The sequence below is a fragment of the Stegodyphus dumicola genome, chromosome 8, assembly GCF_044657685.1.
Source record: "Stegodyphus dumicola isolate Sdum_Otavi_A_Nest chromosome 8, ASM4465768v1".
Taxonomy (NCBI): Eukaryota; Metazoa; Arthropoda; class Arachnida; order Araneae; family Eresidae; genus Stegodyphus; species Stegodyphus dumicola.
Genome location: NC_140775.1, coordinates 139233693 through 139247100, shown reverse-complemented (window position 1 = coordinate 139247100; position 13408 = coordinate 139233693). Strand labels below are relative to the sequence as shown.

Sequence of the window (13408 nt, the reverse complement as noted above, 5' to 3'; positions counted from 1 at the left end):
GTCTGTTTTGCTTAATTTCTTCTGATTTAGGAGGTGGAATATCTGCACCTGATATATGATCAGTTACTAATAATTCAACTTCTATTCTAGAATCGGGAGAACTTCTATGTTCTAAAGTTAATTTAACTACGTCATAATTTTTTTGGATGGGAGAAGTATTCCCAAAAGTGTAGACAGTCAATTTTTCTTTTCTTATGACTTCGAGGTTTAACCTGTCCGCTAACTCGCGAGCACAAAAACTTTTCATACTTCCACTATCCAAGAGAAGTCTGGCAAACACCTTTTCCTTAGCTGTTTTAACTTTTATCGTGCAAGTCTGTAAAAGAATTGTATTATTTGCATTATGTGAAACGGCCGAAACAATTTCTTCTTTCTGTTCCTTAGTTTGTGTATCATTTTTCGAAATTAATATACTATCCTTTTTACCACTTGGTGTATTTTTAACTATCCAACTGGATTTAAAACATATGGCTTCTGAATGTTTACCTTTGCAAATTTTACAAACTTTAGTTTGGCGTTGCCGGCACTGTGAGATTTTGTGTTTAGGGGCCAAACAAAGCAGACAACGCGCTTGTTTTTTTAAAATATCTCTCTTCTCATTAACTGTAAGGCATAAACAGGACTCTGAGTCATGGTTTTGAAAACAAAAAATGCAGTTTCGATTTGATGACGCGGCTGCCATAAATTCATGTGTAGTGACAGTTTGTTTATGTTTCAGCGTCCTATTTCTAATCGGAGAAAGTCTAGAAATTTGTTTAAATCATAGGTTGAAGGATTTTCAGTATTTGTACGATGAAATTCTAAAGTTATATCGTTCGGGACAATTTTCATCAAAATTGGAATAAACATGTTGGAATATGTTTCTGGTTTCACACCGAATGCTAAAAGGCTTCTGACTTGAACATTAATTGTATCATAAAGTTTTCGCAATTTTGCCACTTCACTTGAACTTTGAACGGGATTTAAATTTAAGAGATTAGAAATGTGTGTATTGATAATAAGATCACTTTGGCCGAATCTATTTTTAAGAATGTCTATAGCAGAGTCATAATTAGCCTCTGAGATTGAGAGACCTTCTATGGCTGATGCTGCATTTCCACATAAATAAGTTCTCAAATAATTGAATTTTTCTATCTTCGAAAGTGTAACATTGTCATGAATAGTGACCTTGAATGAATTCCAAAAATTCATCCAATCGTTATAATCTCCGGAAAATTTGTGAATTAACAGTTTGGGCAATTTTACATTGCCTTCAATCTGTCTTTTGGTTTCAACTTCTGTAGATGAATTATTTAAATTCGTGTTGATATTTTGAATATTGTATTGCCTTAAATAGCGGTTGATTTTAGACTTCGCTATTATTATTTTATCGTTATATTCCATAGAAGTGTTAATATCTGAATCTAATTTTGATTCATCTTCAATCAAATTTTGTATTTTTTCATTTAAATCATGTAGTTCCGTTTCTTTACTATTTAACAATTCCAAACAAGTTTCTAACTCTTCTTGATTTTCTTCTTTTAAATACTCATCTACATTTTTAATAATTTGAGTTACAGAAGCACGTATATGTGCTCGATTCTTAATTAGTGTCTTCTGTTCCATTTTAATAAATTATCAAAGGAGACTTACCGTGAGAAGTCTTCGCTTACAAAGCTAATCCAAAAGGCGAAAAACACAAATTTTCAAATTAATCAGATTCTTTTCTGGGGCCGATGCACCATTATGTAACGAAACGTTCTAGATCAAAGTCGAATCACTCATAATCCAAAAGACGAGATGCATGGCCTGGAGGGTTTTCCATAAATTTTAATTAAACTTAATATTTACATATATACAATGTAGGCTAAAATGTCTGAATCGAATATTTAATGCTCAAGAGGCAAGAACTGAATAGTTCCAGCTTAAATCTAAATCGAATTCTATTGCGCAGTGCATCGAAATTCTACCTTCAAGAAGAAGAATATTTTTTCAAGTCACGTGTTCAGAAGGGGAAAGGTCAAGTAAGCCAATAGATGGACTCCTAACGCCATCTCTTGGCGATATCAAAGAATATTCCTTAACAAAGTAGTTCAAAAAATCTTCCCATTGTAAACATCAAGCCAAAAGTTAATATTTCTAATGTTAGTCTTTCAGAAGAACAAGAGAGAATTCTAAAATATAATTTTAACTTCTCACAAACCTGTAAACCCTCGATTCCAAAGATTTTGGCTCCTATCGAAAAAGCTTTCAAGTTCAGTAAAGTTTCAGATTCACAGAAAGAAATGATTAGGCATCTTATCGCTCATAATGTGAAATTCAATAATAAACCTTTGAAACCAAATCTAACTGCGAGAGAAAGAGCTACAATGCGCGAGATTCATTCTAACCCGGATATTGTCATTTCAAAGGCCGACAAAGGTGGCCAGATAGTCGTCATGGATAAGAACACTTACATCGATGGTGTCACTAAACTCTTAAACGAAGGACCATATAATCCGATCCCTAAAGATCCTTCACCTTCGGACTTATCCAAAATAAAAACTGCGATCAAATCTTCGCAAATCATTTCAAGCAACTTAAAACATTCGCTTATCCCATCTGTTGCGAATTGTGCCAGATTATATGCTCTTCCCAAAATTCATAAAAGTGGTATTCCTTTCCGCCCTATTGTATCAAATTTAGGTACTGCCTCGTATCCATTAGCTAAATATTTAGTTTCTAGATTTTCCACTCTATTAGACAATAACATTTACACCATAAAAAATTCAATAGAGTTTGTAAAAAAGGTTAAAAACATTTCTCCTCACTCATGGTTTCTTTTGATGTAAATTTACTCATGGTTTCTTTTGATGTAAAATCATTATTCACCAATGTCCCAGTGGAGGGTGCATTAAGATGTCTAGAAACCAGACTTCGCGAATTTCATTTCTCTTGCATCGAAATTGATGAGCTAATTTCTCTCACTCAACTCTGTTTGAAACAAACACATTTTGTTTTCCAAAATAAATATTACAAGCAAACTGAGGGATTAGCCATGGGAAGCCCCCTCAGTCCCATCCTGGCTGATATCTACATGCATTATTATGAATCAAAATTGTTTGAAACTTTAAACTTCCCGGCATGGTTCCGCTACGTAGACGATACTTTTACCCTGTTTGAAGGTAATAAAGATGATTTAAATAGAGTTCTTTCAACAATGAATTCTATTGATCCTGCTATTCAGTTCACTTTTGAACTTGAGATTTGCAATTCTCTTCCGTTTCTCGACATTCTGGTCACACGTAACACATCCAACTTCAGTACTACAGTTTACCGTAAACCTTCATCGGTTTGCCTTCCAACACACTTTAAATCATGTCATCCGACTAAACAAAAGTTAGCTTCATTTTATTCCTATGTTTTCCGTGCTCTTCAAGTTTGCTCCTCCAAACTAGCCCTTGATGAAGAACTAAATTATTTAAAAGCAATAGCTATTGACAGGGGCTTTTCACCCAACATTATTAATCAAGCAGTTAAAAAATTCTCATCTGAACACACTAAAAGCCACACTCTTATTTTAGGAGATTATAAAAATTCTGTTGTCATTCCCTTCTTTCCATCAATTAGCTATAAAGTTGCACATATTTTGCAGAAATTTAACTTTCGGGTTGTTTACTCTCCCATCAATAAAATTCCAACTTCTATACTCAAGGACCCCATTCCGGATATGAATTCCTGGGGTATTTATAGGATTCCTTGCCAGTGCGGTTTAATTTACATTGGCCAAACTAAGAGAGCCTTAAAATTTCGCGTCAAAGAACATGAGGCATATGTTAGAAAAAAGGAAACACAGATGTCTTCTGTTGCTCAACATTGTTGGTCCGAAAATCACACTTTCAATTTTTCTGCTGCCAAAATTATTCAAAAAACATCTTCCATTGGAGAACTGGATTTTCTAGAGGCATTTAACATTCATAAAAATCTTTCTGTTCTAGTTAACGATCTAATTCCAATCCAAATTTGCCTTCGGCTTTTAGAGAAATTATGTTTTAGTTCTGGTTTCGCCAACAGATGGCGCCACTTGCTTATTCTTGTCCAGGCTTTCTTATCTTATCTAAACATTATTTCCTATCTTGTTCATTTGCGGTTTTGCAGCTGAAGATGATGGTTCGGTAAAACCATCGAAACTAGTCCTGTGAAAATTTTGTAGATTAACGCTGATTTTTGTGTTGTTTGACTTCTGAATTATTATTTATTCGGCGTGTTATTGTGTCTTAATTAAGAAATCATCTTGTTCTGAATTTGGAAAAAAATCTGATACTATTTTATCCTTGTTTTCTGTTTGATTTGATTGACTTGATAAATTACTGTACACCCATGCACACCGTTACACGCACACTTCAGCCCATAGGAGCAAAATTATATGCTCATTATAATTTTTCATTTCTATTTGTTATAAAATCTTAGGCTCCGGGATTTGGGTGACCTACAGCGATGGAGTTGAGGAGACCATTAAGTGCTATCAGTTCAGCCCGAGCTTTGATTCCAAGAAATTTGATAAAGCTGCTATGAATTTCTTCATGCACGCAACAACTATGAGTTATTCCTCCTTACAATGCTCTTTAGTCTTCGTGATTTTTCCATACGAACCATTTTCTCTTAGAAAATCCAAAAAGGTATCCGTCCCTCTACGCAGATAGGCATTATGTGCCTCGCCATATTCAAAAAACCAAACCAAATTTATAATGCTTCCCAGCAAGTCAATTTTCCTAAGGTAGATAGTTTTACTAGATCAGGTTAAATGATATACCATCCACTAAAGACTCACGATTTAAAGGAGTTCCTTTCATATGTTCTCATTATGCAACAATTATATTTCTAACTGGTCATTCGGGCATCTTCTATTCGATTCCAAAAAAGCCCACTGAATCAGATTTCAAATATTCCTGGTTCCCATTTTCTTAATACTTCTTCAATATTACTAAAAATCATTTAAATTTAGCTATTTGAAAAATTTAATTAAGTGCACCATATGATCCGGTTTTGCACTACTAATTAAATAGTCTTTCTCAATATTTATATATTAACATAAATTAGACTTCCAATAACTTTTTTCACGATCTATAACTAACAACACAGACAAAGGAGCTTTTTTCATGTTCTTTAAAGAAAAATAATTTTAATACGTGCGGTGGTTCGTGGTTACTCTTTATGCCGAGATTATCGTGCTTGATATGCACGGATTCACCAGTCAGAGTTTAGTTGACTGGTGTCTAGTGTACTTCAGTCAAGTTAGTCTAGTATACTTCAATCAAGTTATTTAATAAAATGTCTAGTTAAATCATAAAATATTAAAATTTCCATTTTAGCGGTAGCGGCTGTTTCAAAATCCAATTATAAATCTAATCTAATGAGAGTGATTTCACTAACTATATATGAAATGATTATATAGTATCTTTTTCAATGGCCACACAACAGATGTAGAGACATTAGGTAATTTTTGGAAGCCGAAGAGATGAAAAATGTGCAACTCCTTCGCCGGGAATCGAACCACGGACCTCTGGAATACTCGCCCAGCGTGCAGACCACCCCACCACGAAGGCATGCCAAGAAGATGGGAGAAATACCTTATATACTCCCCCTTTTAAAGGGCGACTAGAGTTTTTAGGGGACCCAGTCGCCAAATCCTGGGTGAGGAGAATCATCATCCAATACCCATTTAGTTCGGGCGCCAGAGTAGAGACATTAGGTAATTTTTGGAAGCAGAAGAGATGAAAATATGCAATGCTTTCGCCGGGAATCGAACCACGGACTTCTGGAATACGCCCTCAGAGTGCAGACCACCACACCACGAAGGCATGCCAAGAAGGTGGAAGAAATGCCTTATACAGAGTTTGCAAAAATATTTATTAGAAATATCACAAAAAACTCTAATAGAGAGAACAAATATCTAACATTCAAATACACCTAAAAGTAATCAAAAGAATGTGCTTTTTCTGTTCTCACTTATCACTTTTAAGACAGGATTCCATTTTAAGATGAACGTGCATCGTTTATTACGCTACCACTAAGTGAAGTAAAAATGTCTGTTCAGACTGAAACAAACAGTAATGTACCCATATTATCTCTACGTTTTCCTGTCATCCCAATTTGATGGAATTAAGTATCTCTTGAATACCAATTATCACAGACTAATTGAAATTATGTAGAATAATTTTCATTCTTAATGAAAAGGCTTCTTGACTTCTTTTAGGCAGGCAGAAGTTTCCTTTAATTAAAGTTAACTGAAAAGAGAGGCTCATTTAATGAAATGGTGTATTATATGTCGTTACAAATATTGAGAGGACAAATTCTTATACACAGTTTAGTGAGATTCAGTATATGTCGATTCAACAGTTAGCGGAAAGTAACGTACTATTTAATACGGAGCATATCTGACCCTTAGACGGGAAACAAGAGATAGCTGTCATGAGGAGATATATTGGTTTAAGTGAGTGTAATCGCAGACAAATTGTAGGTGCTATCAAAGCTGCATGTTCTATATTAGCGGCTGTTAAAACGTTTGGTCGTGTTTAGTAATATCGTAGCAATAATGCTCTAATAGCAAGAGAAATTCGCCAAAAGCTGATGATCCAGTAGCAAATATTTGACATGAAAAGAAACTCGGTCACACAATAAAAGTATTTCAGAGTAAGGCGATGACTTTTTTACGGCAGATTTTATTAGAAGTGCTTTTACATGCTTTTGCAGAAAATCAGTTTATCGAAGAAAGGCAAAAGCTACTTTTAACAGCCAACATTCTCATCTCTTTCCAATTCAACTGCAAAAAAGAATTTTCAAATTGCAGTTTCAAAATTTTCACCTTTACTGGGCAACAAAGGATTAGAAAAGCTTTGTTTAATAAGACGAATATGAAAGTTCCAATAACGCATCATGTTAAAGGTAAAATGTGACAAAAACATCACGAAGCAATGGATCTTTCGTAGCAGACTAGTATACAGTGTAATACAAAGTATATTGTATAAGCAGATATCTGTAGTACGTATAACAAACAGCCAGGGTAGCATTTATTTGGACATCCCTACGATCTTTTATACCTCTGGAGAGATCCTTAATGAGCTTATGATATATTATAATGGATCGTATGTTTTTATGAACAATTTCTTGAATAAAGCCATTTTTCTATGCTAATAGTCTGCCTCACTGCTTATTATTGGCATAGAAATGATTGCAACAGCATCCCAAAGGATGTTTAATACTCCTTGCTCTTGAAGATCATGAGCTTTGAGTCTCGTCGAAAACTTTAGGGATCAGTAGGAATGCTTTATTCAAATTCTTGATGTATCACAGCGTTCTGTGATGAAAAAACTTTGTGGAGTGCTGGAAGTACTATATGACGCCCTTTTAGTTCAGTCTCTTCAGTGGAAGATTGCCAGTGAGCATAGCTGGTGTTTTTATAGAGTAAATTGCACCAACGGGCTACTGTTCTACTTGTATGTAATAAATTTTCCAATTAGTGCACATTATTATTCAGCATATTTATGAAACATATTTAAGAATATTAGAAGATGTCACAGCTTCTCTGCAAGTAGGTAAAACCAGAAGTGAAATATTATAAATTTCCATCAGCGGATTTTTCTGAAAGTATGAAGGATCATTTGTTCCAGATGGATTTAATGATGGAAAATACCAAGTAATATTAAAAACTTCGGACTTAAGTTAGAAGTTTTACATTAGAACAGCTTACATATTTTTACGAATTTTGCCGTCCAACCAGAATAAAGGTTAACGGCGTTGATTGCCGTGGGCCAGAGTTCGAATTACGGAGAAGGTCTGAGTGTTTGTAAGAGTATAGTGTCTGTGATGCAGAGGGGCATTCAAAATAAACGCGTACCGAATGTTGTTTCGAGAGGTTGGTGGCAGGGAAAGAGAGGTGAGAGATTCTCAGACTGCTGTCTACTTGTTCTTCTCCATAAATGGGCTCGAATGGCGCAGTTAGTGCGGCGTGACTATACCTGTACTACCAATGGTGAAATTCTAATATCCCACCCACTTTTACCTTTGCATGTTTAAGAATTTCTAATTAATATGTTTTAAAATCCCAGCATTCGTTCTTGGTTAACTTGAAGATTTGGCTGACATATTTCCTTCAAGTATCGACTTTAAAATTACGCATGGAGGAAGAAATAATGTTTCGAATTAAAAAAAACTCCTACACTTGAAACAGTAATAAAATAATATGCATCAGTTGTTTCTGTTAAAAAATAAGTATTCTACGATTAGATTTCATGAAAAGCACAAAATTGTGAATGTTATTTCTTCACATGTTCTTTTGAAGACGTTCACTTAACCTAATAGTGCGTGAATTTTTAGTAACATATGATTCATTTTCTTTGTTTTTTGAAGATCAACATTCAGTAGGAATGACATGCAGAAGGGAATCGGAAGTTGAGAAGAGAAAGAAGCTCCCATTCTTGGCGATGTTTGCTGTTTATTATTGGCGAAAATCTACAACCCTGCGGCTGATGACAGATTTCACCGCAACACCAAGCTCTTTCTTAAGAACTTGACGTAATGAAGATGAGAAGAAACAGATTTTAAATAAAGGATTAAAGTCATTTTCGAGGATTCTGGCTGTTCTTTGTTTCTGCACAATATATGATTATTCACTTAAAAGAAAAGCCAGAGGAAAGCAATTAAATGTTTTGGAAATCTCTTCTTTTGGATAAAGCATCTTGATCATATATTATCACAATTTTGAGGTAAGTTGCATGTTTATTAGGAAAATATAAATATTGCCTTTAAGAACTGCTAAATGAAAATACTTTTTAAATTAATAAAAGACTGCCTGTTTATTGGCAGAGAATTGAAATAAAAAAAGGCAGAAAATAAAATTTATTGATAATTCTCTAAACAGAATTTTATGTTTATTATATTAGTTCAAAACAGTGGTGAAACAAAGTTCTAAGACGATCACATTTTTTAAGAGGAACTTCACCAGGTGATGGCGGGTATCTTAGAGATGACATTCAGTATTTATTTAAGGTCTTAGAAATACTGAACACTTTCAGAAAGAGTCATCTTAGGAACTTAATCGAAAACTATGGGTATACGCAGAGAAATCTCTCGTGACGACCACCTTAAGCTGTCTTGTCACAGTATTCGGCTAAGGTCCTAAGACGACTCTTTCTGGAAGTTCAGTATTTAAGTGCTTAATATTAACTGTATTATTCAGTATACATATAAGTATATGCAAAAAGTGCAAATTTCTTATTTAATTTTTGGTTTTGGCTTTTTATGCCCTCTTTTATGCAGTTTGCCATTGTGCGTCCTTTTTTTTTTTTTTTTTCTGGCATATGGTTTATTCCGAATTTTAAGCATATTATTTATTTTAATTGATTTTGCATTAGATATGTATGCAGACATCTCATTGACAATTCGTTATCTATCTATATATACAGATATTTAAGAGATAATTCACTATATACATACGCACGCATACACACACATATATATAGAGAGAGAGACACACACAAAATATGAGAAATTTAGAACCTAATTCTCAAAGGCATGAAGAAATATTGTTGTTTTTAAAACGAGTTTTTTGATACTTTATATAGTATATAAAGAGTAAATTTCTTCTGAGATGGCTACCCACGGTTCCAAATGATTTTGGTCTTCTGTTTCAGTGGCCTTCTTAGACAAGTGAAATTCAGTACTGACGTTTGTTTGTGTTCTTATAAATACTGGTCATTTTCAAAGGTGGTCATCTTAGAAAGATAATTCATTGCATACATATATCATGAAAAAGTTCATTGTATATATATATATTAATTAATTCAATTTTTAGTAACCGCAGTTTAGCAGTACTAGCAATATAAGTCTTCAGTAGAATTTATTTGGCATGTTTTAATGATACATACTTGTTTGATACTGCAATTATGAAAGTCATTTATTGAAAGCAAAATGCTTATCGTAAAAGAATTTTAATAATTGCAAAATAATAAGCATTAGTGCAATATCATGGTAATAAAAAAGAGGGTAAAATTTGTTTGTTTGTAAAAAAACAAGCATTCATACCATGATTTGGACTTTAGTTCAAAATACGGCATAGTTATCCTTTGAAAAATAAACAATAAATATATTTATGGCGTGTCATGTTTAGACTTTTTATCATATAAATACACTGTTCATAAGTAGCTAATTCTCATACATATTTAATTTTGAGACAAAGCAATGATTTTTAATAAACGGAAAATCAAACTATTTACCCGATAGTCGTGGATAATCATGGATGATAAAACAACTAGTCGTAAACTCCGTTTGATTTTCACAATGTTTGAATTATAGCTAACTTCTAATAAAAATGTAGCTGAGATAGCTTAACTTTCTGAGAGTTTTTAGTATAAGAAATTTACTTAAGTGTAAAACTTAATTATGGAAAAGGTCATTTGAAATGCATCTATAAATTTACTGTATTAATAAAGTACCAAGAACAAACTTTATTAATAATTAATTTTATTTCATCTTTATTAATTAGTTTCTTTTCGTGGGGGGAGGGTATTTTATTGATTAACTAAATTAAGCGCTAGAGAAATTTTTCTAACTTGTTCAATAGTGGCGCAACAAATAAAATCTACGTTATTCTGACATTTTCGTCTTGTATTTCATTCGCACGTAAGATGTTCTCTGAATATATCTTTATATTGTTTCATGAGTATGCGACTACAAAATACTTTTCTTCGCAACTACCTTGAATATAACTGCCCTGAATAGATAACTACCTTTGATATAACTGTTCATTAAGAGAAGGTACTTATTGCCTTAATACTTATACAAAATTTTATTTTGCTTTATCTTATTCTCGATGTTTAGAAGCATTTAATCCATGAAAAATATTTTAAAGATTATGTTTCTTTCTGCCATTTATGATAAATATTAATGGGTTATCAATATCGTTTCTTCCTCTTCGGCTGCTAAATAACAAACTGATAGAGACAGCACATTTTAAAGTCAAAATAATAGTCAAAAAAGACTTTTCTGCTGAAAAAAATATACAATTAAATAGTGAATAAAATGTTCGACTCATGTGAGTGGAAAATTTATTCGCATAAGAGTCCTTTCAGAAATGTCTGCAAGTTGTTTTTCATGTGCCACTTTTAAAAGAATTGTAAAGTGTAGTCCGTAAACCAATGCTAATTAGCAACCATCTAATGACAAATGAAATGAATACGAGAAAAGATAATAATTTTCTAAAGCCACACTTGAAACTTGGTCTAAAGTGACACTTGAAATGGCAACGAGCATGGAGAAAGAGTATGTTGACTAATGTAGGAACATCTGGATTTCAAATTTTGATCAAAAAAAGTCCTATTTCATTATTGAATGAGTATGAAGTGACATTACAACCTTATTTATTATTCCAGCCACATTTAGTGACTTGATAATTACTCCAAATTTCAAAGAATTAATTAGGTAAAGCGACGACCAGCAAACTGCGAGTGTACACTTATTTGGGTGGATGTTAAGTTTCGATACTTTTAGTTTCTGCACTGACCTTTTTGTTGACATACAAGATCCGTTTTCCTTCGCATTTCATTATGCGTTTCAAAAACAAATTACTTTTTACTTGAAGCAAAAAAAGTACTTTAAAACACTTCTGCATTTGCTGTCTTTTTTAACTCGTAGAATATCCATTTTCCGACTTTCTTTACTTTCTGTATCGCACAGAAATGGTTTCAGATGATAGTGTTTGTAGTATCTGACTCTTTGCAGGTACTTCCCGGATCATCCTCTACTTCATAGAATGGCTTAAAGATTTGCATCTCGAAGTTAAAATCTTAACGAAACATTTACTGCCTGAATATTTTCCATGCTTCTTTACCAAAAGCTGAAGACAGGTTTCAAGATTTCCAGTGTACCAAAACCTGAGATATTTTTAAGACGCTTCTACTGTCCGATAACTCAGCTTATTACGTAGAGCACGAGAAACTGGAAACAGTATTTTTGCCATTTTGAATTAATTGTCTAAAAAAGCGATAGAAAGCGAAGTTAAAGAAGTTCGTTGCATTGAAAAAATAAAACTTGAATCACAGCTAGCATGAAGCTATAAAAACTGCTCAAGACAATGCGCAATATATTATGAAATTATGACTCGAAATTCATAGTACCGCAGAAACGGTAGAGATTTCCTTCGATACCCAGGGCAGAAAAGTAGCGTCTTCCGTTAACTAGCGTCTAATACATCGCAGACGGAATTGGCTACAGCCTGATAGTTTTACTAAGAATATTTAAGGGTCAGATAGTTATTTAAACGATTTTGGGAGTTTAAATATTAATTTAGTATGATAATACACGGTTAAACTTTTAGATATCCAGTGTTACATATTTTATATAAATGTAAAATGCGTAAGTTAAATATTAAAAGAGAAATACAGTAATATTTTCCTTACAGACTTATTATGACTACCAAAAGACGTAACTGTTGCACCAGCATCATTGTTTTAGTTTATGGATTTATTCAAATTTCGGGTAAGAAGTTTTAATCCTATTTATTATTTAATGAATATATTTGTGTATGTGTTGTGTGTGTATACGTGTATATATATATTATATGTATATATTACTATTAGATATAGTATATATTAATAGTCACAAAACGTTTTTTCCATTTCCAATCACTTTGAAATATTAATTAATTTCTATCTTCCTTACTTAAGATGAAGTTTATATATTTTTTATTTAACGTACTAGTTTAACACTTTTGCATATTTAGTCACGTCGTAATTGTGTTAATTGCAATTAGGTTACACACTCTGCAGTAACTAGCGTCTGGCTAATTTAGATTTCAGTAACAAAAATGTCCGTGATGTATGCTATATTCATACACAATGTTTCTTCAAAGTTTTATTACTGATTTGGGAAAATGCTGAAATTTGAAGAAACCAGTTTTATAGCTTTTCTATATCCATTCCTTTTGACCCTATAATCTTTTTATATTTTCTCTATTATTTCTAAGTATTGTAGATTGGAGCACGCTTTAACCCAATTTCTATTATTCCGAAAGAATTCTAAAATCTTTGTAAATTGTTCTCGAAATGGGAGCCTTTCAAACTGAATTTTCACGTTAAAGTAAAGAAAGTAATCCGCAAAAGCAAACTTTTGCTAGTAAGAGGAGATATTATATGCAGTTACACTTTTATTTGTAATAAGTTCTTTGATGACGCTCGCATTTGCAAAGAAAATCTTGTTTCTTGCTTCGTTGCTAAAGTGTCTATAACTGTAGATATTGTCTGCTTAAAATCAAATAAAGGATTACATATTTAAATCCTAAGGATCAAATCATAATCATAATCAAATCATAATCAAATCCTAAGGGAATACTCCTAATCAAATAAAGGAAGCATATTTAAATCCGTAAGCTCTGGACATTTTAATAGAAGCAAGC

The 13408-nt window shown here is 32.9% G+C and overlaps 1 protein-coding gene across 3 annotated transcripts in view; it reads left to right on the top strand.

Annotated features, from left to right (window-relative positions):
* LOC118195202 (uncharacterized) overlaps positions 1 to 13408 on the top strand; it is a 194916-nt gene that overhangs the window by 59800 nt on the left and 121708 nt on the right. For 2 of the 3 annotated variants that reach the window (XM_085822497.1, XM_085822496.1), the window contains exon 2: positions 12416 to 12492. In XM_085822497.1, the coding sequence (XP_085678623.1) occupies positions 12416 to 12492 (77 nt within the window). Of the gene's footprint in view, positions 1 to 8367; positions 8724 to 12415; positions 12493 to 13408 lie in introns of all 3 variants that reach the window. The other variant, XM_035366461.2, reaches the window with a different exon arrangement.